General features: G+C 38.3%; 1 protein-coding gene across 4 annotated transcripts in view; it reads left to right on the top strand.

The window, feature by feature from the left end:
• Positions 1 to 27,894, top strand: part of Cep112 (centrosomal protein 112) — a 410,571-nt gene that overhangs the window by 84,800 nt on the left and 297,877 nt on the right. For all 4 annotated transcript variants that reach the window (XR_015738731.1, XM_087909848.1, XM_048446068.3 and 1 more), the window contains 4 exons: positions 3,468 to 3,554; positions 7,393 to 7,492; positions 9,845 to 9,963; positions 11,456 to 11,599. Coding sequence is in view for 3 of the 4 variants with exons in the window: in XM_087909848.1 (XP_087765974.1) it covers positions 3,468 to 3,554; positions 7,393 to 7,492; positions 9,845 to 9,963; positions 11,456 to 11,599 (450 nt within the window). In the remaining variant the exon portion in view is untranslated. The remainder of the gene's footprint in view (positions 1 to 3,467; positions 3,555 to 7,392; positions 7,493 to 9,844; positions 9,964 to 11,455; positions 11,600 to 27,894) is intronic.

The raw sequence follows: 27,894 nt of genomic DNA, 5'->3' as shown, positions 1-27,894 counted from the left end.
GTCTTGTTTCAGTTTCTCTAGACTTGTCCTGATTCTACCTTGTCTTTCAGCATTTATCTATCTTCTGCTGTAACAAAGTTCTGCCGATTTTATAACTGACTTAAATCTTGAGCTTAATGACTTATAGTGGCTATGTTCACCTTCCTCTGTATTTCTGTATTGGTCTTATGAAACTGATTGATTAAGAAAGATCTTGCTGTGTAGCCCTGGTTGGTTTGGAATTCACTGTGTATACAATGCTGGTCTTGAGCTTGCTGAGGTCCTCCTTCTGGGTGCTGGGATTATAGTTTTGCACTTTCATGGCTGGTTCAACTTTATTTTAAAAGTTCAATTTAACAGCTCAATGAGATGATATTTTACCCATCATATTTTAGCTATTTCATATGACTGTATTAAATATATTATTTTATTCACGAATTAAACATACTTTGTAGCTTTTCCTTTCTGTTATTTGAGGCACATGTGTTGTTTTGTGTTCTGATTTGTGGTTGCTCAGATGTAACGGTCAAAATTAGACAAGCTGAGGAATGAGGCATCAGGATGAAGACAGGGAGAGAGGATGAGCCAGTCATCATCATCATTTGTTCTCTTGCTAGTTCTTTCCAGATCCACACCCACTCTTTGCTGTGGTTCTTATTATTTTTTTATTGTGCAGTTATCTTTTCTGGAAATTGTGAGCAGAGAAAAACTGTCTTTTTTAGTTCTCCAGTCCTTCCTTCCTTCCTTCCTTCCTTCCTTCCTTCCTTCCTTCCTTCCTTCCTTCCTTCCTTCCTTTCTTTCTGATCTAATGATTTCTGTGACTTCATTTTCTTTCATTCTCTAGGGCATTATTTAGAGAGCTCCTGGTGATTTGCCACATGACTTTTCTCTGATCCTCTCAGTATCTTAGATGTTACTTATCTGACTGGTGTCTGTTTGTCTTGATTGGAATGAGTTGTCATTCTTGTTATTCCCATGTAAACAGTACCTCTCTCCATGGTCTGTCAAGATTTTCAGTTTGTCTGTGACTTGCCTGGTTGTAGTTTTCTTTTTCTTAGAATCTGGGGGTTGCTCCAGTTAGGCCTTTTCTGCTTCTGAGTTTGTATCTTACCTTGCAGTCCAGAATACTTTGCACTCACTGTGTTGCATAGACTGGTCTTGAAGTGATTATTCCCCTGCCTCAGCCTCATAAAGTACTGGATTTATAGGCATGAGCCTCCATGCTAAGTCAAGTCAGCTCTTTTAAAAGATTAGATAGGACATTTTTGACTCTTATTTCTTTTCTTTTCCTCCCCCACTCACATTCTCTTGGAGTTGTAGCTTACCTTTAAATGTTCTTTTTTTAAAAAAATTTAATCAGTTTTCTACTTCTCAAGCATTTAGATTCTTTCTTAGTCTCTCAGGAAATGTACAGATGCCTTTGCTACTATCTCACATCTGTTAACCTTACCTAGTTATTCGTCCCCCTATTCAATTATTAGGATTCCAGTTTTTAATATTTATTTGTTTCCTTTTTAAAATTTTCCCTTTCCCTGCTAAAACCCCCTATCTGTTCTCTTACGAAATTATTTTCCAAGGGCTGGAGAGATGGTACAGTGGGGAGGGCCTGCTGCTAGGATCCTGCAGGTCCTTTAGGTCTGTCATGTAATTTTTCTCACTCATCTATGCCTAGAATTAAAATGTTTGTTCTTTTGGTTGTGTCCTGTATGCCCTTCATATTCCTCTCATATTTTTCATATTTCTTGCTTACTTTGTCTAAATCTTTCCCTTTATCTTGGAGTCCCAGGAGTCTATTTTCTTGTTTTATTCCTTCTTGTTATAAGGCTTCACCTGAGTTTTCTGATTGGAATATTGAGTTTTTCAATTTCATCTTCATTGTTGCTTGTGTTATCATCAGTGTTTCTATCTTTGTTGAATTTATTTTTCAAATCCTGAATGACCTTGGTCATTTCATTCAGCTGTTTATCTGTATAATCTTGGATGTCACTCAAGTGTCCATTGTTACCATCTTGGAGTTCAGTGAAGTGTTTACTTGTGTCTTCTTCAAATCCTCAATAGTCTATGATTGTTCTTCTAAATTCTGTGTCCTGGAGTTTATCTAGGAGTTAACACTACAGAACACTTCTCTAGGACTGCTAGGTTTGATGGGAGACATGCTAGCTTGGTGACTCAGGTGGTTTTTGTTTTAGTGATTTGATCTGGGCATGTGGACTTCTTTGGTTATGTGTCTGATGTGGTAATCTGGCTTTTCTTAGACTGGCCAGTGCAGGAGATGCATGCCATGTATGAGCCCAGGTAAATCTGGTGGATGAACTGTTTAATTGGACCAGGGAAAGGTGATTCCCAAACCATGTGTGTGGAGCTAGGCCTGTTGCCGCCAGGATGGCTGTGGGTGGAGGAAGAGTGATAGAAGGAAGGAGGGTCAGCAGGTCTGAGGGTCACTGATCTGGACCTAGGTCTGCGGGTATAGAGAATGCCACAGGGCACAGGAGGTAATGGGCAAGGATGGAGGCCATAGGGAAGAGACGAGTGACTTCTCCAGCACAGGTGTTTCGGAAACAAAGAGCTTGGCTGGGCTGCTGTCTAGGACTGGGCAGGTGGCGCGAGGGGAAGGCGAAGGGAAGAAGCCACTTACTTAGGTAAGGTGGCTCACAAACCTCCAGGTATACTGTTGACCTCTCTGTCAAGAATTATGGCTGTGTTTGTATGGGATCACATCACATCCTGGTCTATTCCATCAATCCATATGCCTATTTTGGTGTCAACAGCACACATTATTCATTATTTATTATTATTTTAATTTGCAGGCTTTTTATTTCTACTTTAATCATGTTGCTTGCTATGGATATGGTTATATTATTTTAATCTTTTTTGTTGGCCTTAACAAATGATTCATATCCTTTGACTTACCATTACTCCTGAACACTCTGTTTTCCACGTGATCCATTCTATTGGTTGGGAGCTTAACTGAGGTTTTTATTTGTCTTACTGAAAAGTTAACATCCAGTATTAATTGTCTGCTTTGTTTTCATTCCTATTTGAAATGAACAAGCATTTTTATTGGCCTATTACCTACCAAGTAGTTTAGGCTGTTAGCCAGAAAGCTTCAGGGACCCTCCTGTCTCTGCTTTCCCAAAGCCATGATGCTAAGTGTGCACCACCATACCTGGATTGGTTGTTGCTGTTGTTTCTAATGTGGGCTCAGGACCAAGGTCATGCTTACATGAAGTACTTTATTAACCAAGTCAACTGTCTAGACACTAATTTGCCATTTATAGGAATAGTCTTTCTTAGATTGCCATATTTAAATAGAGAGGCTAATAGGAGTATTTTGAAATGATCAAACAGATGTGAGCAAAGAAAGAAGTTGGAAGAGATGTACTGGAATGGAAATACTAGACACTGAAACACTGTGTGGGTTTGAATGTAAGAACAGGATACCACTATAAGATGACTTTCTGGTAATCTGTCAAATATTTCCCTTGAAGTTGGACATGAAAACAAAAATGATGGAAGCAAAGTTTTATGAAGAAAAACTTAAGCTGCAACAGAAACATGATGCTGATGTGCAGAAGGTAGGGTATATACATGTATGTTGTGTGCAGAAGTTTCTGTGTTCCAGGGCTTGTGATGGGGTACACATCCATCATCTTTTTTTCTAAGCAACAAGAAAGAAATAACTCCTTATGTATTTAAGAAAAAGGTGCTTATTTTCCTTTCTTCTTCCTCATTCAAATGATAAAGCAATATTCTTGCTGGACTGAAAAATTTACCTTTGTTTAAATGAAAGTTTTAATTACAAATTTATGTAATGAAATTTTATTATAAAATATCAAAATGAAGTAGAATTATTTGAGGAATGATACATTAATGTATAGGATAAATGAATTTGAAAGATGTTGGAAGAATCATGGTGGTAGAGTCTGAAATCAGCTTCTTGGGTATATGTATCAGTTACCTTACTCATCATCATGACCAGTGCTGGATAAGAAACATGGGAGACAGGCTTTCCTTTGGTGTGTTTTTAGAGGATGCAGTCTACCACAGTGGAGAAAGTTAGGGGTGCATCTGGCTGGCGGTGGGGCTTTTCAACTGCTGGTTGTTTCATCTTTGTAGAATGGGAAGTAGGCAGGGCAAGATGTGAGTCTGGCTCATAAAACCCCAGTGACACCACTTCCTCCAGTGAGGCCCTGTCTCCCAAATGTCCCATGGTCTCTCAAAATAGTTCTACCAGGCGGGAACTAAATGTTCCAATACCTGCGCCTGTGGAAGATATTTTCTTTTTATTTTTTGCCATTTTTAAATTATTATTATTAAAAATTTTCACCTCCTCCCCTCTTCCTATTTCCCTCTCCCTCCCCCCTCCCCTCCCCTTCCTGTCCAAAGAGCAGTCAGGGTTTCCTGCCCTGTGGGAAGTCTAAGGTCCTCCCTGCTCCATCCAGGTCTAGGAAGGTGAGCATCCAAACAAACCAGGCTCCCACAAAGTCAGTCCATGCAGTAGAATCAAAACCCAGTGCCATTGTCCTTGGCTTCTCAGTCAGCCCTCCTTGTCAGCCACGTTCAGAGAGTCCGGTCTGACCACATGCTCCATCACTTCCAGTCCAGCTGGCCTTGGTGAGTTCCTATTAGATCAGCCCCACAGTCACAGTGGGTGGGCGCACCCCTTGCAGTCCTGACTTCCTTTCTCATGTTCTCTCTCCTTCTGTTTCTCATATGGACCTTGGGAGCTCAGTCCAGTGCTCTATTGTGGGTCTCTGTCTCTGTCTCCATCCATCGCCAGATGAGGGTTCTATGGTGGTATGCAAGATATTCATCAGTGTGACTATAGGATAGGACCAGTTCAGGCGTCCTCTCCTCAGCTGCTCAAGGAACAAGCTGGGGACATATCCTTGGACACCTGGGAACCCCTCTAGAGTCCAGTCTCTTGCCAACCCTAAAATGGCTCCCTTAATTAAGATATATACTTCCCTGCTCCCATATCCACTCTTCCTCCAAACCAACCATCCCATTCCCCCAAGCTCTCCCCATCCTCCCCTTCTTACTTTTCTCTCCCCATCTCCCCATACCCCCACCCCACCCCAACCCCCAAGCTCTCAACTTTTGTCTGGCAATCTTGTCTACTTCCAATATCCAGGAGGATAACTACATGTCCAAACCAAACATTCCACCCTGGGCCCTGGAGAATCATGCCCATCTCAAAATTCAAACTGTATCAGATAAACTTCAAAAGATTCCATAGCCTTACAATTCCAGTGCTGTTCAAAACTCAAAGGCTTTGTTTCCCTGAGACTCAAGGTAGTCCCTTAAATGTGAACCCTTTTTAAAGTAAAAAGTTATGTTTCCAGCATGTAATGGCATGGGGTAAACCATTTACATTCCAAAGGAGAGTAAGGGAGAATAGAAAAGAAAGATGAGACCAAAGTAACAGTGAAATTCATGAAAAAAAAGCAAGCTTTCCAACTCCATATAAGGCATGTGGGGCTGTGGTAGTATCATCTGGGCTCCATTAAACTTGGGAACCTTGCTTCTCCAGCCCAGTTGCTTGTAACACAGATTGCCTCTCTCTCGGGCCATTGTCTGGTCTCAATGATTTTCTAGAACCCGGCACAAACTTCTGTCACCTCCTCATTCTTCATAGTTGAAAAACCAGCACCACATGAACAACATCATATCTTCAAGCCAACTTCAGACGTATCCTGGCCCCTTGGGCCATAGCTGAATTGTCTCTTGTGCTTTTGAGGTTGAATCTGATAAAAGCACTTTTCTAGGTAGCCCTGTTTGAGCAGGGTTCCCCGCTGGCTCTCTGTGTTTAGTCACTCTCCTTTCAAATGAAACATCTTAGGTGATTTTGTTTTGCTCTATAACCCTGCTGGATGTGTGAAGTCTTATGCTTCATGGCTCCTTTCCTGTCTTGGTCCCACATCTATGCTTTCTCTTTAAAGGCACTGTCTCTTGAACAAACACACATTTTTGTCCCCACCTTCTCTCCTCAACTGGATTCTAACTTTGTTTTTTCTTTTTGTCAAACTGTATATTTTGTTCTGCTCTCAGTTTCTGTAAACCTGACTAAGACAGTAGTAGGTAGTATTTATGCCACATGCTGGGTTAGTTTTGCTGTCTTATAACTTTCTTTGTCTGTGACTTTCTAGTTAAGCTTCATGTAGTTTCAGGATATGAGCAGATTGCAGCCAAATTCTTTGCCAAAATAAAACATGGATGACATCTAGACCAGTTTCTGAGTGAACCATAACTCCTGATACAACATCAGACTGTCCTTTACTGTCTCCATTTTTATTGACATTCTAGTTTCCCAAACTTGAGCTGTAATAGCTTATTAATCTCTGCTTTCGGTATTCTAGGGTTTCTTTAGCCTGCTCTCAAGTCTTCCTCATCTCTCCTGTAAACCAGTTCCAAAGGTTTAAAGAACCACATGGTCAGGCTTGTCACAGCAGTGACCTCACTTCTTGGTACCAATTTATTATATTAGTTAATTTCATAGCACTAATACTAAATACCTGACAACAAACAACTCAAGAAGGGAAAATTATCGGCTCATGGTTTGTGGGGTTGTATTCCAGTAACCATAGGTTAAGACTGAGGCGAGAAAGATGAGGTAGAATGCTGCTAATAAAAAACACTAAGAAAAGGTCCTTCGGCATCGGTGAGCAGCTTTGCTTGAGCTTGGTTGAGGGTGTGGGGCTGGAAAAGAGCCGCAGCCAGACTCACTCCACTTCTCTCTGATTTTCTGTTAAGCTCCTGGGTAACATTTCTACTGTTTATTAACGCTCCTATTTTGGTTATTTACTATTTTTTGTTGTGAAGTATAAAATCATGGTTACATTTATTAAATGGTTAAATGTGAAAAACTGATAAATGTAATTGCTGTAAAAAGTTATTAAGTGTTTGAGATCTTGAGTTCATTTTGTCTTGATTCATAAAGCAGAGATAGATAGAGGTGAAGCCTGTGCTACATCACCTTTCCATACATCTAAGAGGTCTTGGCTTTAAGCAGGGAAAGACTAGCGGGACTCTGGTAGGAGGATCCCTGGACATATTCAGCTAGAAGGTGTTGCATTCCAGTGCAGTGCAGTGGTGTGGCCTACCCAACAGAGCCCGCTTCTGATGACTTCTCTCTGCCACCTGATGACAATTTAATTTCCAAGTCATGTTTTAGGGATTCATGTAATTCATTGTTCACAGTCTTTTTCAAATATATGTGAAAATTCTAAACAAAACATTTTAAAATAAGTTATTCTTGTGTGTTAACATTTTTATCAATGTATATAAAGAAAGTTTTGTATTTAGGTGGAATCGTTTATGAGATGGATAGACTTGCAAAATACTTTCCTCACATGTAGTGATATAGCCTATACTTAATTCTGTAAACTAAAGCACTGTGAATCCTTTTTGCAGATTTTAGAAAGAAAGAATAATGAACTAGAAGATTTGAAAATCTTATACAAAAAGAAACAAGCTGAAACTGAGGAAACGATAAGAAAGCTTGAGAAGAAAGGTGATGGTGCACCATGTGGATCTGCTAAGATGACTTGATTGGTTCTGATGATTTAAAATTTAAAAATAAAATTTCATTTCTGAGATTTTGTGAGCATCCATCATTAGGTGAAGTTTATATGAACTTTCATGTGATTAGGTAAAATATATGTGTTTTTTGAGGCAGAGAGAAAGAGAAAGAGAGGTGCAGTGGCAACTGGGACTGACAGAAAAATTGTAGAATATATTTCCCACTTACACATTCATTGAAAAGGAAAAAGAGAGCATTAAGTATTAAATTGTCTACATTATGAACCGAAACATCAAAATTTTCAGGTATTCACAAGAAAAATGTCATGTTTTGAGAAAATAACTTTTGTATGGTTTTTGTTTAGTTGGATATGATTTAATTCATTTGAGAGAGGAGTTCCTCACATTGGGGTAGGAGCTCTAAAGTTGTGAGTTGTGTTTGTGCACACTGTGCAAATGTTTGACCACTGAGCACATCTCTAGCCCACAGCCTTGTGGAATTTAGCACATGCTCTGATAAAGTCTCAGAATGTTTACAGATTTGGGATTAGTGAAAACGAAACCGAAGAATTAAGATTTGGTAAAGGATGAAATATACACAGTGGGTAAGAATGAAGGACCAAGAGAGACTTTAATGTAGGATGTGCCAAGTTTATTGGGTTTCTCCATAACCTAAATGTGGAGGGGTGGATAGTAATACTCTTGACAGTTAAGCAGGGGAGTTACATGTGAGAATTAAGCAGAGAATTAGGCATTTTCAGATTAATTTCCTGCTTTAAATGTTGCCAAAAGTAATTATATAGTTTCATTTTTTTCCTTCATGGTTATCAGTGATAGCTGAAGTATTCTGTTTATTTATAGGCTTTCCTTCTTGTTCTGTCTCATATTAGGCACTTCAAGCATCCTTAAGCTTGAAAAATATTTAGGCTTTAAGAAATACTGTTTCCTGCCAGGCATGGTGATGCATGCCTGTAATTCCAGCATTCCACTGGAACCTGGGGCAGGAGGATTTCAGGTTCCAAGTAACATAGTTACACAGTGGTACCCTATGACATGAATCAACAGCAGCGACAAGAACAAGAACAACAAAACAACAAGGTCCACACACATTTTAAGGGTTTTAAAATGCAGTTCAATCTTAGTTTAATATTGCCAAAATGTGTTGCACATGCTAAACATGAGTGTGCAGTCCACTTGGGTTCTTCTCCTTTACAAGTTGCATAGTTAAGATAAGAATAAAAGAAACTTCTGGGAAAATATTTCTGAAAATTCCATTTTAAAGTAAATAAAAACATAGATAAGATGTTATGTTGAAGTAAAATTATGGCTTAATGTATTTTGTAATTTAGTTGGATAAAATTTATTAAAGAAAACTTCACTTAAACTGTGTCATTTTAGCTAGAGGAAAGGAAGGAATAGCATACAGTTTTTAAAAGTAATGACATAAGATTTGAACATGATTGTAAACTGCCTGGGAAGAGCAGGATGTATCATCCTTTATTTGGTCAGCCGTACCTCCTGAGAACTTGTCCATGTGACACTGTTACGCCTTTGAATAAAGAATGAAGTTGACATATCTTTCTCCTTAATGAAAATGGCCTTATTTAAGAGGAAATTGGCAAGGAAATAGATATAATGGCCTTAGTGATTCAGTGGAGAAAAAGATCTGATTTTGTGTAAATTAGAGGGATTTCTTTCTCTCATTGCAAGGGAGGGATCTGCTTGGTGAGTGTTTTAAAAAGACAAAACCCTGTGCTCACACTCCATGAGGAGAAAGTTTAATAATGGAGGTAGTTAGGTGATGACATTGGGTAGTAAAGCCTAAAAGAAGGTGTCCTCAGGAGCCAGCAGAGAGAGGATGGTATATTTACAGTGAAGTTTGAAGATGTGGAAGAGGCAAGAGATGGATCCTGAGAGCAGCTGGACCATAGGGGCCATTTTTCTTGTCAGAGCCTTAGGCCTATATCCTTAGCATGATCCCCCATCTGGCACTCATTATGGGATCTGCACCAATATGTGGACTCTTTAAAGTGACAAAGACCACATTAGAGGAGAAATACTTGAGGCTCACATGGGAGCCAGTATCTTAAAGGCTATTGGCTGTTGGAGTACCCATAGCAGCTAACCTACTGTTTAAATGTTCTAGGGAGAGAGTGAAGACTAACTAATCAAGCTCACCTATGGTTATAGAAATGATCAAAAAGCAAGAAGTTAGAGGGATTTTAGAAAAGTAAGGCTTAGTGAAAACTTAAATTATCTATTAAATGTGTCACTACATAGATATCACCAAATTCTAATGTGGTTCCTAGAACTGGTTTAACTATATTTTCATAATTTTTGACAGTTCAGATCCTTATACGTGATTGTCAGGTTATCAGAGAAACTAAAGAAAACCAGATAACAGAACTGAAGAAGATGTGTGAGCAAAGCACAGAGTCTCTGAATAACGATTGGGAAAAAAAGGTAAGTGCCTGGAGTCAGCCACGTGACCTGTGGGGTGTGTGTGAGAGGGACAGGCTCAGCAAGTGTGGAAAATGACTAAAAACTCAAGATGAACTACAAATAGATCATTCTCAGAGTCTATAGTTTATAAATAGTTTTTGTTTTAAAGCCATATTTTTTTTACTTAGTTTTTATTTGAATTAATGTTTTGCTTTTTTTTTTTTTGTCAGAGCCAGTAGGTTTTAAGTAAAAATGGAAATAATGGTTTCAATTTGGGATTTGGGTAATTTCTCTCTTAAAATGCCAGACTGAAGTTTATAGTGCAAACTTGTTTTGGTGAGTAAAATCCTCAGTGACTAGTTCCTGCTGGTGTGCCCTGGGGAAGCACTGAGGTGTTGGTACTAGGGTTTAGGAATCATCTTGGGTCACTTGTGAGTACGAAGTAGCCCTACATTGAAAACACAGACTTCAGCCAAATAACAGATGCAGCAGTCAGATTTGAAGGGGTGCTTACATTAGTCAGAACTGCCTACATTAAAATTGTGCAAAGCCCAAGGGTCTTCCGGGTGGCCATTTCTGAGTCATCCTTACTCCTCTTGTTGAGCTTGAACCTGGAATGAGATTCTTGGGACTCTTGCTCGTCTGCTTTCTGCATCTGTTTCAGTATCTCCTTGGTCAGGTGGGGATTTACCCTGCCTGTGATAGCCTCTTGCCTTTCTCCCTGTTCACAGAGAGCTAGTCAAAAGCATCTGTTAGACTCTTTGGAACCCCCACTTTCCCCATCTCATACTGCCACTGGATCCAGGGAGTGTAAGCTCCGTTCCTAGTGAGATCCGAGAGTGAGTAGCCACAGGCAGAGGCAGTGCCTCTGCCCTGAAGTTCACTGCTGAATCCTGTCCAGGCCTCCACTTTTGTCTGCTTCCTTTACCTTAGTTCACGGTGATTTTGTTAAAGCCTCATTCATTTAGTCAACATTTAGTCAATTAAGATCTCTGTATATGATACTTGCGATGTCCAATTCTTAGTTGTCAGCCTTGCTGTATATTCCACTCATAAACATGATCTTTGTGTTTGTTGTTTATATTGATTATGGAATGCTGAATATCTTATTGGAAATTTGCATAGGAGAAGAAGCATTTTTCTATTTGTATTGTACAAATGAAATAAATAATATAGTTGTTATTCATAATGAACAACAATAAGATTATTAATATCTGTTTGTGTATTTTTCAGACTTCTAATAATGTTTCATTGAGAAATGTACTGTTTATCAGATTTACTTACTTTCTACCCAAGTCAGAAAATCCTTTAGTATTTGCCCACCTATTGAAATTTTCTGTTCTGGAAAGCAGAGGAAAAAAAATGTATGCTCTTTGTGTGATATTTTTACTTGAGAGTCTTAGACTCTTGTTCAGATCACTTTATAGATATAAATAAGAATATTAGAAAACAATTTTTAATTTCAAAATAACATATTCCATGATAGTGAAAGAGTCTTGTCTTCATTGTGCAGCTTCACAATGCTGTAGCAGAAATGGAAAAGGAAAAATTTGAGCTTCAGAAGCGACATACTGAGACTATTCAGGAATTGCTGGAGGATACAAATGTGCGGCTGAATAAAATGGAGGGTGACTACATGGTGCAGACACAGTCCACGGTGAGTGATTCTCTCTTCTCTTCACATCCATCTTGTTTTCCATGTCCTCATCCCTCACTGATACATATTTTATATAAATTTGTTACTAAATTTAAAGAAAAAGCTCTACTTTCTTCCTTTATACAGTGAGAATGACAGCCCCTAGAAGTTCACTAAGATGTCAGACTCTGGATTGTTTGATGCTACCTCTGTGCCTTAATTTCTTAGAAGTGGTTGCAATTTTTTTCATTTACTTTTAGTTCATACATAACTATTTTCTTTTTAAAATTCTTTTATAGTGATATAAGTGCGATTTTTGATGACACCTGAAGTTGGTGTGATGGAAATTGGAGTGTTTCTGCTCTGACAATCTCCTAGCAGAGCTTCCTGACTGAGACCCGTACATACACAAGTCACCTGGAGAACTTGCAAATCCTTAGCAGTTTGGGTGTCTTCTTAACTCTTTGAATGTTAAGTTTTCTTATTTCTTTGATAGGAAAATAATAGTTCTTGGCAATATTGAGTTGATATATGAATGAAGTTACATAATAAGCTTCAACATTTAGAGTCTTTGAAAATGCAGCATATAAGAATTACAGAGTCATATGAGTAAAAAAGAAAGACTTGGCTTAAGAATATAATTAATTGCTTGAAGGTGGGAATTTTGATTTCTGTTTCTTGTAAAAATGTCAAAAAGGAGATAAAAAAAAGTCAGAAATGAAGATGGACAAAACCCACAAGAGGTTAATAGAACTTTTGGAGTTTGTATTAGTTACATTTATGCCATTGAAAGAAAATGCTGTATAGAAACTGCAATGAAAGATTCATTTGGCTTACTGTTTCAGAGGATCTCTTGGTCTGGGAAGGCTGTAGAGTTCATGGTGACAGGAACATGTGGCAGAGGCTCCTTATAGAACAGCAAGATAAGAAGCAAAGAAATTACTGGCAAGCAAAGTATACAGAAACTAACCTTCCAAGGCTCGCCCCTAGTTAGTAGGGTCCCACTGCCTAAAGGCTTCACAGAGTACTGAAGCAGCACAGCTACCCGGAGACCACACTTTCACAACGTGACTTTGTGAGAACATGCAGATTCAAATCATAATAGCGTTGGGAAGGCTGAAATTGATCTGACTGGTTCAAGAAGGCCCAGGACTCTGGAAACCATAGCTGAGCTGTTCCTCACAGCCTGGGAGGCATCAGGCAGCTCAATGGGTCTGCAATATTGGGCTGCTAGGTATGAAAAAAGAGGCAAGAGTGGGGCAGAAGATGTTACATGTGCTTGAAATGTCCCTGATTCAACTTTTTAAAAATTGATTTTATTAAGCTCTACATTTTTCTCTGCTCCCCTTCCCTTCATCCCTCTCCCAAGGTCCCCATGCTTCCAGTTTACTCAGGAGATCTTGTCTTTTTCTACTTCCCATGTAGATAAGATCCATGTATGACTCTCTTAGGGTCCTCATTGTTGTCTAGATTCTCTGGGATTGTGATTTGTGGGCTGGTTTTCTTTGCTTTATGTTTAAAAACCACTTATGAGTGAGTACATATGATAATTGTCTTTCTGGGTCTGGGTTACCTCACTCAATATGATGTTTTCTAAATCCACCCATTTGCCTGCAAATTTCAAGATGTTATTTTTTTCTGCTGTGTAGTACTCCATTGTGTGAATGTACCACATTTTCCTTATCCATTCTTTGGTCACGGGGCATTTAGGTTGTTTCCAGGTTCTGGCTATGACAAACAATGTTGCTATGAACATAGTTGAGCACATGTCCTTGTGGCACGATTGAGCATTCTTTGGCTATATACCCAAATGTGATATTGCTGGGTCTTGAGGAAGGTTGTTTTCTAATTTTCTGAAAATCGCCACACTGATATCCAAAGGAGCTGTACCAATTTGCACTCCTACCAGCAAGCAGAAGTGTTCCCTTTACCTCAGAACCACTCCAGCATAAGTTGTCATCAGTGTTTTTGATCTTGGCCATTCTGACAGGTGTAAGATGGAATCTCAGACTTGTTTTGATTTGCATTTCTCTGATGACTAAGTGTACTGAGCATTTCCTTAAGTGTCTTTCAACCATTTTAGATTCCTCTGTTGAGAGTTCTCTGTTTAGATCTGTAGTCCATTTTCTTATTGGATTATTTATTCTTTTGATGACCAGTTTCTTGAGTTCTTTGTATATTTTGGAGATCAGACCTCTGTCTGATGTGGGGTTGGTGAAGATCTTTTCCCATTCTGTAGGCTGTCATTTTGTCTTGCTGACTGTGTCCTTTGCTTTACAGAAGCTTTTCAGGAGGTTCCATTTATTAACTGTTTCTCTCAGTGTTTATGATACCGGGGTTATATTTAGGAATTGGTCTCCTGAGCCAATGCATTCAAGTGTACTTCCCACTTTCTTTTCTATGAGGTTCAGTGTGGCTGACTTTATGTTGAGGTCTTTGATCCATCTGGACTTGAGTTTTGTGCATGGTGATAGATACAGATCTATTTTCATTCTTCTACATGTTGATATCCAGTTATGCCAGCACCATTTGTGAAATGTGCTTTTTTTATCCATTTGATATTTTTTGCTTCTTTGTCAAAAATCAGGTGTTCGAAAGTGTGTGAATTAATATCCAGGTCTTCAATTCGGTTCCATTGATCCTTTTATGCCAATACCAGGCTGTTTTCAGTACTGTAGCTCTGTAGTACAGTTTGAAGTCAGGGATTGTGATGCCTCTAGAAGTTCTTTTATTGTACAGGATTGTTTTGGCTATCCTGGGTTTTTTGCTTTTTCATATGAAGTTGAGTACCGTTCTTTCAAGGTCTGTGACTATGAAAAGAATAATATATATAGAAGAACTCAAAAGCACAGAAAATATATTTAACAAAATCATAGAAAAAACTTTCCCAACCTAAAGAAAGATATACTATGAAGAAACAAGAAGCTTACAGAACACCAAATAGTCTGGATCAAAAAAAATGTCCCCTCACCACATAATAATGAAAACACTAAACATACAGAATAAAGAAAGAATATTAAGAGCTGTAAAGGAAAAAGGCCAAGTAACATGTAAAGGCAGACCTATCAGAATTACACCTGACTTCTCAATGGACACAATGAAAGCCAGAAGGTCCTTGTCAAGTGTTATGCAGACATTAAGAGACCATGGATGCCAGCCCAGACTACTGTACCCAGCAAAACTTTCAATCACTGTAGAAGGACAAAACAAGATATTCCATGACAAAATCAAATTTAACCAATACCTAGCCACAAACCCAACCCTACACAAAGTACTAGAAGGAAAACTCCAACCCACGGAAGTTGGCTACATCAACAAATACACAGACAATTGATGATCTCATAGCAGCAAATCTCAAAGAAGGGGAAAACACACAAACTAACATCACTAACAATGAAAATTAAATTAACAGGAGATAGCAATCACTGGTCATTAATATCCCTTAATATAAATGAACTCAACTCACCTATAAAAAGACACGGGCTAACAGACTGGATACAAAAACAGAATTCATCCTTCTTCTGCATACAAGAAACACATTTCAATCTCAAAGACAGACACTGCCTCAGAGTAAAGGTTTGGGAAAAAATTTTATTCAAATGAACCTAAGAAACAAGCTGGTGTAGCTTTTCTAATATCTAACAAAATAGACTTCAAACTAAAATCAATCAAAAGAGACAAAGAAGGACATTTCAAATTAGTCACAGGAAAAATACATCAAGAGGAAATCTCAACATTGAATATCTATACCCCAAATACAAGGGCACCTCATATGTAACAGAAACACTTCTAAAGCTTAAATCATACATTAAACCCCACACACTAATAGTGGGAGCCTTCAACACTCCACTCTCACCACTGGACAGGTCAGTCAGACAAAAAAATGAACAGAGATATAAGGGACCTTCTCAAAAATTGACCACATACTTGGTAACAAAACAAACCTCAACAGAAACAAACAAAAAAATTAGGAATAATCCCATGTATCTTATTGTATCACTGTGGCTTAAAACTAGAATTCAACAGCAACACTAATTCCAGAAAGCCCACAAACAAATGGAAATTAAGCAATGCTCACCTGAATCATCAATGGATCAATGAAGAAATAAAGGGAGAAATTAAAGACTTCCTAAAATTTAATGAAAATGACCACACAACATACCCCAACTTAGGAGACACAATGTAAGCACTGTGGCACTAAATGCCTACACAAAGAAGCTGGAAAAATCCCACACTAGTGAATTAACAGAACATTTGAAAACTTTAGAACATAAAGAAGTAAACTCACCCAGGAGAACTAGGTGGCAAGAAATAATCAAATTGAGAGCTGAAGTCAACAAAATAGAAACAAACAATACAAAGAATCAGTGAGACAAAGAGTTGGTTCTTCTAGAAAATCAACAAAATTGACAAACCTTTATCCAAACTAACCAAAAGGCAGAGAGAGAATATCCAAATTTACAAAATCAGAAATGAAAAGGGGGACATAACAACAAACACGGAGGAAATACAGAGGATAATCAGGTCATATTTCGAAAACCTGTACTCCACAAAATTGGAAAACTTAAAGGAAATGGACAAACTTCCTGGATAAAAAATCACTTACCAAAATTAAATCAAGACTAGATAAGCAAATTAAACAGACCTATAACTGCTAAAGAAATAGAAACAGTCATCAAAAGTCTCCCAACGAAAAAAAGCCCAGGATCAGATGTTTCAGCTCAGAATTCTATAAGACTTTCAAAGAACTAATACCCATACTCTTCATATTATTCCACACAATAGAAACAGAAGGAACACTGCCAAACTCTTTTTATGAGGCTACAATTGCCCTGATACCCAAACCACATAAAGACATTACTAAGAAAGAGAATTACAGACCAGTCTCACTCATGAACATTGATACAAAAAATATTCAACAAAATACTGGCAAATCGAATCCAAGAACACATCAGAACCATCATCCACCTGATACAACTTTTTAAACTGAGTGACTAAGCAAGAGCAGACAGCAGGTGTGGATGGTCTCTTCCAGCTTGTGGAGCACAGGCTCGTCTCACTTGTAACTCCAAGAGAATACTGGTGATCTTCTGGAGAGAAGAAATAGTCTCAGAGTTTGCCGTAGTTTGCTGGCTGTGGTGAACAGAATTTCCAGAGCTGCTGAATCCCTTTGGGTAACAGGCTATAAAGCACCACTGCCACCCAATGAAAAACTGAGTTGCTTATGAGAAAAAGAGTATCAAGATGCCTTTAAACTTTTTAACTCAGTGTTCAATGCCAGAAAACAGTGGGGCCAGCCTATAAGGTGATGTTAGGAAAAAATTTGGCCCCTAGTGCTTCCCAAATGAATAAGTAGTTTTAAATACTTGCAGATCCCCAGGATTTATGCATCCTTGTAAGAGGCTGCTTGTTTGTTTCCTGGCCACCCAGACCCCCGAAATAATCACACAGAAACTGTATTAATTAAACCATTGCTTGGCCCATTATCTCTAGCTTCTTATTTGCTAACTCATATGTCTTAATTTAACCCATTTCTATTAATCTGTGTATCGCCACATGGCTGTGACTTACTGGGTAAAGTCTGGCATCTATCTCCCGCAGGGCTACATGACTTCTCCCTGACTCTGCCTCATTTCTCCCAGCATTCAATTTAGTTTTTCTCACCAGCTCTGTTTTTCTCACCAGCTCTGCTCTACTCTATCACACAGCTCAAAACAACTTATTAACGAAGGGTATTTACAGCATACAGAAGAGAATCCCACATCACATGCTAAATGTCTCTATAGTGCTTTTAGAACGGCATTTGTCATTGTTTTGAGTTCTTTAATAGTTTTCCTTCTTTTGTTATGAGAAAAGTATTCATAGAAGTTATTTTTTAAAAAGAGCTTTTCATTCTGTCTCTTAGGTCTTATTTTGTGTTTTCTATTCTTGCAGTTTCTCACTGTTCTTTATTTCTCTCTATGAAAGCTTCTTTGATTCTACCCTCATCAATTCATTCTTTATAGGTTTGCTCCTGCTTATTATGTCTGTTTCACTTTTTATTTCAACTACTTTTCATTCCAAGTATTTTCATTTGACTCTAAAAAATCCCTTCTCACCAGTTAATTTGTTAATAGCATCTTGAATATATTTGTTAGTTTAGATCTATTTGTTCTAACTATATTTAGACTATCATGATGTACTATATATTATGAACCATAACATGATATATATTATTGTCCTCGTTAGGTTTTACTGTCAACTTAGTATAATCTAGAGTCACCTGGGTAGAAGAAACCTCAACTGAAGAATTATTTAGATCAGATTGTCCTGTGACCATGTCTGTGAGAAATTGTTTAGACTGATGATTGATGTGGGAGGATCCAGTCCTTTATGGGTTGCACTGACTCTAAGTAGGTAGGTTTGATAGATATATAAGAATTATTAAGCATGAGTTAATGAGTGATCCAATAACCAACATTCCTGTTTGTGTTTTACCTCCTGTGTGTGTTCTTGAGGTGACTTTCTTCAGAGATGGACTGTGACCTAGGAGTGTAAGCTGAAATAGCCCCTTTTTCTTGTATTGCTTTTGGCCATGGTGTTTATAACAGTGACAGAAAACAATCTTGGACAATTGTGTAGTAGCAGGCTGCCTGTTTGTCCTGGTCGCCCAGAACTGAAATAATCATGCAGAAACTGTATTAATTAACTCACTGTTTGGCCCATTAGCTCTAGCTTCTTATTGGATAATTTTTGCATATTAATTTAACCCATTTCTATTAATCTGTGTATTGCCACATAGCAGTGACTTACTGGGTAAAGTTCTGGTGTCCATGCTGGTGGCTACATGGCTTCTTTCTGATTCTGCCTTCTCTCTCCCAGCATTCAGCTTACTTTTCCCGGCCTAGCTCTGTTCCCCTATAGCTCTGCTATAGGCCCAAAGAAGTTCCTTTATTCTTCAATGGTAATCACAGCATATAGAGGGAAATCCCACATCACAATTACATTGCTTTTTAAAACTAAATTTGTTGTCTTTCAATATAGCTTCCACAGGTCTTAGTTATTTTGGACTGAGATCTCATGTCCCTTTGGTTTGTTATTCTGATATGTATTTGGGAAAGCAGGAGATCAAGTTCTTTTATTGGTCAACAAGAGCTTGTGCTGCTTAGTTTTATGTCAGCTTGGCAAAAGGTAGAGTTCTTTGGGAGAAGGAATATCAATGCTCCTATGAGATTGGCCTAAGCGCAAGCCTGTGATTATTTTCTTTATGATGTGTGAGAGCCCACTTTTCTATGTATGGTGTTGCCCCTGGGTTGGCGTCTGAGATTGTATAAGAAAGCAGGCTGAGTAAGCCGTGAAGAGCAAGCCAGTTAGCAGCATTCCTCCATGGCCTCTACATCACTTCCTGGCTCCACATTCCATTTTTGGTCCTAATGTTTTATCTTGGCAATAGGAAGCAAACTAAGAGTTTGTTCAAGCTGTGAGGAAATGGTGAGCCTCAGAGACTCCTGAAAAGGCCCATTGGCAGCTTCCCATATGTAAGATGGAGACCTCACCAATTCCGAAAGGAATATAACTTTCGAGAGAGATAGTGTTCCTATAATAGAGGGAGAGGTAATCTTTCAATGAAAGAAGCCCTAACTTCATCAGTTTTATCCACCTTCATTCCTGCTGTCTTTCTGTGTTTTCTCTCCAGCCTATTTCCCTGCCTCTAGCCCCACTCCTTTTTCACTCTTCTTTTTTCTTCATCTCTTTTCACATTTCCTATTCTTTCCCTTTATCTTGATTTCCCAGTTTCTTTCTTTCTCTTCCCATCTTCCTTCCCCTACTCGTATCCTTCCTTTTCTTCTCTTTTCCCTGCCTCTTCTGCTTCCATTTTCCCCATTCTCCTTCCCCTTCCTTTCCCTTTTTGAAACAAGGTTGCTCTGCCCGTCTCAGGCTGGTCTGGTACTTACTATGTGGCTATGGCTAGTCTTCACTGCAAGCATTACCTGCACATTGCCACACAAGTCCTGCTTTTCCGTGTCTTGTTAAACAAATCTCTCTACTGAGAGTGCAGGATTGTCGAATATATATATGCTTTACTAAAGGTTTTTAAGTTGTTCTTTAACAGGAGTCTTTAATTTTTCCGGTTGTTACTTTTTTGTGACTACTGATTAAATCTAATCTCATTGTTTTCATGTGCATGACTACCCTTGTTTTTCCAATTTCACTTTTGAGTCCTTCCTCTCTCTTGATCTGCCTTGGCTGTTGTGTATGTAACTTCCCTTCAATGAAGTTTTCCATGGTTTACAGCTAACTAGTTTCTCTGCCTTGGCTGACATCATTACTGTGGCTTGAGTCACTCTTGATGCTCAGTGTGCATGTCCATCTTCCTTATTGAGCAGGACTTTCCTGAACCCTTTCCTTTGATGGTTATATTTAGAATTAACTCCCCACATTCATAAAGAAATAAGGTTTGGAGAATATCTTTTTTTCAGAATATTGTTTATTATATTTTTAATGTTATTATTAAAAGTTACTTATTTTGGGGGGCTTGAGTGGTGGCTTAATGGTTAAGAGCACTTGTTGCTCATGCAGAGGGCTTGTGTAAGTTACTAGTCGCTCTACTGAAGCTCACAACTGTCTGTAACTGCAGTGTCAGATGGTCGAATGCTTCCACGACACTGCACACATGTGGTGCACAGATATCCATGTACATAAGACACCCAGACACATCAAATAAATAAATAAACAAGTAAATAAATAAATATTTTTTAAGAGATACATTTTTGCTATAAATGTTTGTCATGGATTTTAACCTTTTAAACACATGTAACAAGCATTCTACTTCACTGCTGTACGTTGACTAGAACTTACATGAAATGTTAAATAATGATGGCAATCATAGTATCATAATTTTGTGGGGGGTTTCAAGATAGGTTTGTCTGTGTAGCTTTGGATTTGGAGACTGTCCCTGGAACTCTCTCTGTAGACCAGGCTAGCCTCAAACTCACAGAGACCCGGCAACCGTAGTTTTTAAAGCAAAGTTATTCTTATTTCAAAAGGTATGCAAGCTTACAATTCGAAGAAAAGCTGCTTGTCTAGTGTCAATATTTTGCACGTTGTTTAAACTAGTCCACAGATAATGGGTTTCCAGATGGCATTTAATGCATATTTTGTTCTTCTTTGTCTGCCTTCCCTCTCCTCTCCCACATCCCTTGTCTCCGTTGCTGTCCTTTTCCTTCTCCTCCTGAAGCCTCTGTTGCCCTTATCTCACATGTGTCCCATTTCCTCTGTTTCCTTTCCTCCCTCGAGAGCTCTTCCTTCCCTGCTGTTTCTTACAACAGTACACACAAACATACACATGCGAATGCACACACATGGACACTTACACTCAAGGGCACATCCCCCCACTAAAATCTAGGATTTGCATATGAGGAAAAGATATAGTGTATTTTTCCTTCTGATTTATTTTGTTTCATATAATGATTCCAACTTAGAATCATTTTCCTGCTAATATCATTTAATTTTCTCTATAGCTAAATAAAATTTATATATAATATATAAAATGTATAAACCCCTGCTGTTAATAATGCTTCTCTCAAGAAAGACACTGATTAATATTTGCCACAATAATGTACTTACACATTCTTCTTAGCAAATTGCTTCTATTGTCAGTTTAACGCTAGGTATTGTCATTAAAAAACACAAACACAAACATTGCAATGTGATAGGTATATTAATTACTCAGTACTGGGTAATAAATGACTGTAATTTAGATGACTTAGAATGACAAAGATACATTACCTTAACAGTTCCCAACCAGGTGGTAAAACTCAGTGTTTGCAGAGCCTGTGGTCTTTGAAGGTGATGCAGAAGGGTCCTTTTCTGCCTCTTTTGCAGTCCTTGGCTCCCAGCTGTCAGTTGTGTCAGCAGCAGGTGCTCTTGTGTGGGTCTGTGCAACCAGGGCCTTCACATAGCCTTTGTGTGAGGCCACCTGTCTTTGCACTCGGGACCTCTGTGACCTAGAGTGATTCGTACTAATTCTGAAAACATTCTGTTTCCATTCAGATACACTTACATCTGCTAATCGAGTTTAATGGTAAATAATTTGCCTAGACTGTGGAAGGCCTTGGGTTCAGTTTCCAGTACTGCCCAAAACAAACAAACAGATAAACAAAGTCACATTACTTACAAGTCTTGGACATTGGCTTTAGTATCTCTTTGGATGTTTAGGTGCAGCGAAAAACAGTAGGTAAAAAATTATGTTTAATTGTTGCCACTTTAAAACTGAAAATAATGAAAAGTAAATAATTAGGTCTACGAAAGAGAAAGACATGCTTATTCTGGTGCTTTCTATTTGTTATAGAAACTGGTTTTCAAGGGGTGAATCTGGTACTTTCATCATCAGCTAATTGCAGCAGGACGGCTGGTACATGCTGCTTTCTGTTTGTTTATGTTGCTGGGTTTTCATATTTTTTTGAGAGAAGGTTTCAATTTACAGTCAAGAATGGCATCAAACTACAAACATCTACTACCTCAGCATCCTGGGTGTTGATATTACATGTGTCTGTTGTCATACTTGGGTTTTTACCATATTTAACAGAACTTTAGTTAATTATTCATTTAAATAAAACTAATAAACCATTGCATATGAACATAAGTAACAATATTTTAATACTTGTAGTCTGATTAGCAAATATAAATATGTTTTATTATATCTGTGCATGATAAAGATATACAAACAAATTAAATTTTATAAAGAAAAGAAATTGAATGACATATCATTGCTTTTTACTTTTGTCAGCCTTAGCCTCTGGCTTAATAAAGGTGGCTGGGTTTTCATTTGCTTTTGCATTTATTCTATTATGATTTCATATAGTGTCACCTCTAGAAACTGCATAGACAAACATCAATGTCTTCATGTAATTTAAAAATAGATTTGATCTTGCTGACCTACTGAGAATCAAAGGGTCTCAGGAATTTGTTGAATTTTGAGAATTGCTACTGTAAGACACAGGTTTATAATTTTTTTTTAGCAGAATTCCTCCATGGACTAACTTTAAAAGTTGTATACAAAACATACATAAGCATATATAAAAATGTATACCTACTTGCAAGAGTATTATTTTTACTCTTGGCCATCTATGCTGGCATAATCTTTTTACTTAATTTTACCTCATTAAAAATGTTCAGTAAATGTAATACTGATGTCCCTCAGGACCTACCCATAGGTGTCTCTAGACCTATAACCAAATTGAAGCTAAAGGCCCTTAGTGGGGAGGTAGAAAGTGTAGTCCATGAGAAGGTACACTAGACTACTAAAGAGCTTACTGTGTTTCCTAGTTCATTCAAGCAGAAGTCTGGGGAAATGTGGAAATGGATTTTAAGGGTGTGGGATAGTGGTGGAAGGAACATAAAACTGGAGAGCGGTGGTAGCACAAGAGAGGCTTCAGTAACTGGAGAGACTTCAGGAACTGTAGGTGCTGACAAATCTATTCCAGATTTCCAGATACTTTAAAAATTCATCCTTATACTTCTGTTGCTCTAGAACCGCTTTTGACATCAAAATCTGTAAGTATACAAATGAATAAATCTGTTTCACAGTAGAATTTTTATTTTTGTCTATTTGGAAAGAAAAGTGCACTTTAGATCTAAGAGGTCATTGTCAGAGAGATTTCATTCTGGGTTTGGAACTTTGAAGCATTCTCAATGTTGAATTTTTAAACTGCATGGTTAGATTTCATTATACATAATAAACGAAGAGAATCATAGAAAGAGAAGGTTTGAATTCAGAATTCATCAGTGCTATACAAAGCTTGTGGGAAGCTCCCTATTTAATAACTAAGCCAGGTAGAGTTCAAGACCTGCCTAGGATGGAAGACCAGACTGTCAGGGAAATAATGTCCTCTGTTATGTTGTTATGCTTTTAATGTTTTTGCTTTTTGTTGAGTTTTGTTTTATTTTATGGCCATTTATTGTAATTTTGTCTGGGCAATTTATATCTTTTGACATTGGCAGTAAATTTCTAATAGGAGTCTCATAGATAAAACTTTCTATTTTTAAACAAATACTAAAACACTACCTCCAGTCCTAAGTGTTTTTTTTTTTTTCCTGTGCTAGGAACTGAGTGTAGGCAAGTGACCTGTCACTGAACTGCATCTACCTGGTCCTCCACTCTGCATTTTTTATGTTATTAATCTCTTAGAGGTTGGAAATAAACACCCATACTTTAAGACTTACTGAAATCCTATCTATAGTACTTCATACCCAAGATCATGTAGTTTTTACAACTTTCTCTCTTTTTAAATACATTTTCTTAATTCTAGTCTTTTTCATCAATCTCTTAGCACATTAGAGTCAAACCAGAAAGACTGGTACTTTTTTCACTTTTTGCTTATTTAGTTTTTTTCGGAATTGTGTTTTTATTTCTCTGAAACTTTCCTGTATCTCATCTCATCTCTTTTCTTCTGTTTCTACAAGTTGAGTCCAGGCCATTGATGTCTCATCTCTGGACTCTTCCAAAAACCTCTCAGTTGCTCTCTCTGTCATCTCTTGCTCTAAATCTGCCAAATTCAAATTTCCCCATAATCAAAAACTAAATTTCTAATCTAATGCCTATAGTAACTTCTGCTTATAAACAATGTTCACTTTAAGAAGTGCAACCAATTGCCAGCCAGAAGCTCCCAATGCGGGAAGCTACAGTCTGTTCCCAAGGTAACCTGTGGTCACAGAACCTGTCCCTGGTTCTGCTGTGTACCACTAAATTCCCCTATATTGTCTTCTGGAGCCTGCGAAATAGGATGTTGCATTAGCATCCTTTCTTTCAGGTTTCTTATCCTAGTTTTAGAGCCACACTATTTTATATCCTTTAAGCTCTTTGTGTTCTTTTTAAAGATGACTTTGGCCAAATATTATTGTTCTTAAGATTCTTCATTCACACTTATAGGAATTCTTTCCTTAATTTTTTTGTTTCCATTATAATATAATTTCTGTTCCTCTCCAAACCCTCCCATATACTAGCCCTGCCACTTTTCAAATTCTTGCCCTCTTGGGACTTGTCTCTACAATTTTGCATTTGGATTGATTGTGGTTTTCTGTAATGATCTCTGTCTGTTGCAGAAAGAAATATCCTTGATGAGGGATGAGGACTACTTTTACCTGTAGGCATAAGGACATATATTTAGAATGTAGCCAGGATCACGCTGGGTTACTGAAGTCATGGTTGTAGGTTCTCCTCCAGTGTCCATGACTGCACAAGCTGTAGGAAGTTGTTGGTTTTCCAGTACCAGGTATACTTTCCTTTTTGTTCAGTGAGTCTTAAGTCAATTAGAGAGTGGTTATTTACTACTAAGGTATTCGTAAGCACTATGCACCCTTAACATCACAGTGTTCTGCTGGTAGTTGTTATAGTTTGTAAATGTTATGGTTGTTTAGGAAGGTTTCTTATCTGCTTTGGAGGCTTGCATGGCTCCTTCTGGACCATGAAAACCAGTCCTTGGAGAGGAGCCATTTAGGGTGGCACCAGCTCAGGAGCCTCTGGGCTGAAGTCAACTGTAGAGACTTGCCTTCTCCCTCTGGGGAAACAATCAAAGACGAGAGCAGCAATCTGTAATGTTTTGGGTGTCTCTTGGTTAAAAATGACCAACAACACAAAAGAGGGACTCTCATGCTTAGAGTTGGAGTTTTATTAGATAGATTTTGTCTATTGGAGGGATCATTGTTATCCCAGACAAGGAAATCTCTTTAAACTATATGTGTTTAAAGAGATTTATTTATGTACAGACTTTTGTGTATTATAGTTGTCTCAGTCTGGGTTTTTATTGCTTGACGAAATACCATCACCGAAGCAACTTGGGGAGGAAAGGATTTATTTGACTTACACACATTGGTGTTTACCATGGAAAGAAATCAGGACAGAAACTCGAACAGGGCAGGAACCTGGTGGCAGGAGCTGATGCAGAGGCCATGGAGGGGTGCTGTTTACTGACTTGCTCCTCATGACTTGCTCAGCCTGCTTTCTTATAGAACCTAGAACCACCAGCCCAGGGATGGTACCACCTACAGTTGGCTGTGCCCTCCCCCATTAATCATTAATTAAGAAAATGCCTTATGACTGGAACTTCTAGAGGCATTTTCTCAATTGAAGTTCCCTCCTTTCATATAACTAGCTTGTGTCAAGTTGACATAAAACTAGGACTAGCTCTCTTGCCTGTCACAGGTAGCAAGGGGTGGGGGTGGGGCAATCTTTTTCACCTATGCGGTCACCACATTGGGGTGGGGGAGAGGGATCAGCTCTCCTGCTTTCTCATTCTTAGGCTTGACTCTAGTGTGCTGTTCAGGTGATGTGCATGCCTGTGGTGAGAGATAGGACTGTCTTTCCCAAGTGTGGGGGGCCAGCTCTCCCCTGGGGGAGGCAGGGCCAGCTCTTTGGCTGTAGTATCCAGTGAGTGGTAGGAGCAGCAATCCCAGGGCCAGTGAAGGGTGGGGCACGATTCCAGAGACCTCTTGTACTAACACAGGCCATGGACATCATCACAGACCCTAACCAGGCCTATGTCTGGTTACCCCAACATCCACCTCATCTGTGAACTGTTAGAGCTGGTAAAGGGGATGAATCTATAGATCTAAAACAACAAGATCTCTTGGACACAGGACAACCACAGGATATCCAGGGAGAGCCCCGGTGAGAGCTCATTATTGGTAGTGCGGCATCATAGGTGAAGTCAGAGGCCTAGAGCCAGACCAATGACTTGTGGCAATGAACACTTAATAAAAATGAATATAGACTCAAGGGTAAACTGTATGACTCAGTGGGTCACCTTACAGTGCCCAGACAAGATTCTTCTTTCTGTCTGTCTGTCTGTCTGTCTGTCTTTCTCTGTTTTGTTTCTTTGTTTTGTGTGGTTTTTGATTTTTTTTTAAATTTGGTTTTGTTTTGGGGGAAAGGTTGCAAGCATGGAGGGCAGATGTGAGGGATATGAGGGGGATCAAAATGCATGATGTGAAATCCACAAAGAATCAATAAAAGTGAAAAAACAAGACAAAACTAGCCAGGACAATAGGGGCTTATTTTTTAGGTAGAACAATAATAGTATCATTCCTTATGACTTTTTCAGAATTCATAATGTATTTTACCCTCCTTCCTCCTTCTTTTGTATTTTCTTTTGACATTGTGTACTTAAAAGTTCTTCACTTGAGCACAGAATTGTGTGCAAAAGAGTGTATGCTCAGAATTTATTTTAAGATAAAGAGTAGCTGACACCACACATTTTTCTTTTTAATTAAAAAAGTTAATGTCACTCTATATATGAATATTTGTTCATTAAATATAGATCTTAATGCGGAGGTAACTTTGAGTTGCTCTCAATACCTGTCTGCATTTCAGAAATTCTGTCGACATTTACCAATAGTCAGATCTTTACAGGTGTTTTCACAGCAAGGGTTGCTGTCACAGCTCTTCATCCTCTTAAGTCTGGAAGCTCCACCTCTCTCTCCCTCTCCCAGCTTGATTGACTACTTTTCTCTTTTTCTATTTCTGAATCCTTTTTCTGACTTCCAGCTTTGTCTCCTTAGTGACGATTGTTCTATTTGATTCAGGCTCAGGACCACATAATCTGTCAATCCTCATAGTCAGTATGCAACACCACGTAGATTATTTTTACTCTTTGGCTGTTGTTGTCTTGGAACTATCTGTCATCTGTCAGCCTGCCTATTTGCCTATCTTTCCATCTTCCTGTCAGTCATTTTCTTCCATCTGTACCATTGACCTACCTATCTACTATGTAACAGTCATCTGCATTTACTTATATATTCTTTGAATTATTTGCTATGGGGTTGTCTAACGTGATAATCTTTGATGATCCAGTAAAATGTGGTCTTAGGTGTGTTGCAGCTAGTGTGGCATCAGATAGAAGCTTTACTTTGAAAAGTGATATGAGCCTGGGGGATATGCCGACTTCCATGCTGTAGGTACTGGTAAGGGACTTATTCTCCTTTACTTCCATTATTTATGAAGTTATTTGGAATGTAGTTTTTATAACTTCATGATGTCAGAATAGGGATTGTTATGCAATGATAATCTTAATTTGGTGAAATTTTAAAAAAATCAGCCTACAGAAATCATAATAAATATAGGATAGGAAAAGATTATTCATGAATATTTTGTGGGATAACATGATTTAAATTTTAGTTGTTATTTCCTGTTGTAGTTGAGTTGCACAATGAAGTTTGAGATGTAAACATATGAAGGTAATCACATATTAATCCACCTACAAACACACTAACATTGCCACTAGAAGGAGGTCAGAAATAGAAATCATTAAATATACCTAGACTATTCTAGGTATATTCAT

Source organism: Myodes glareolus, chromosome 9, assembly GCF_982192425.1.
Source record: "Myodes glareolus chromosome 9, mMyoGla1.1, whole genome shotgun sequence".
NCBI lineage: Eukaryota > Metazoa > Chordata > Mammalia > Rodentia > Cricetidae > Myodes > Myodes glareolus.
This window is presented reverse-complemented; position numbering and strand designations above follow the sequence as displayed.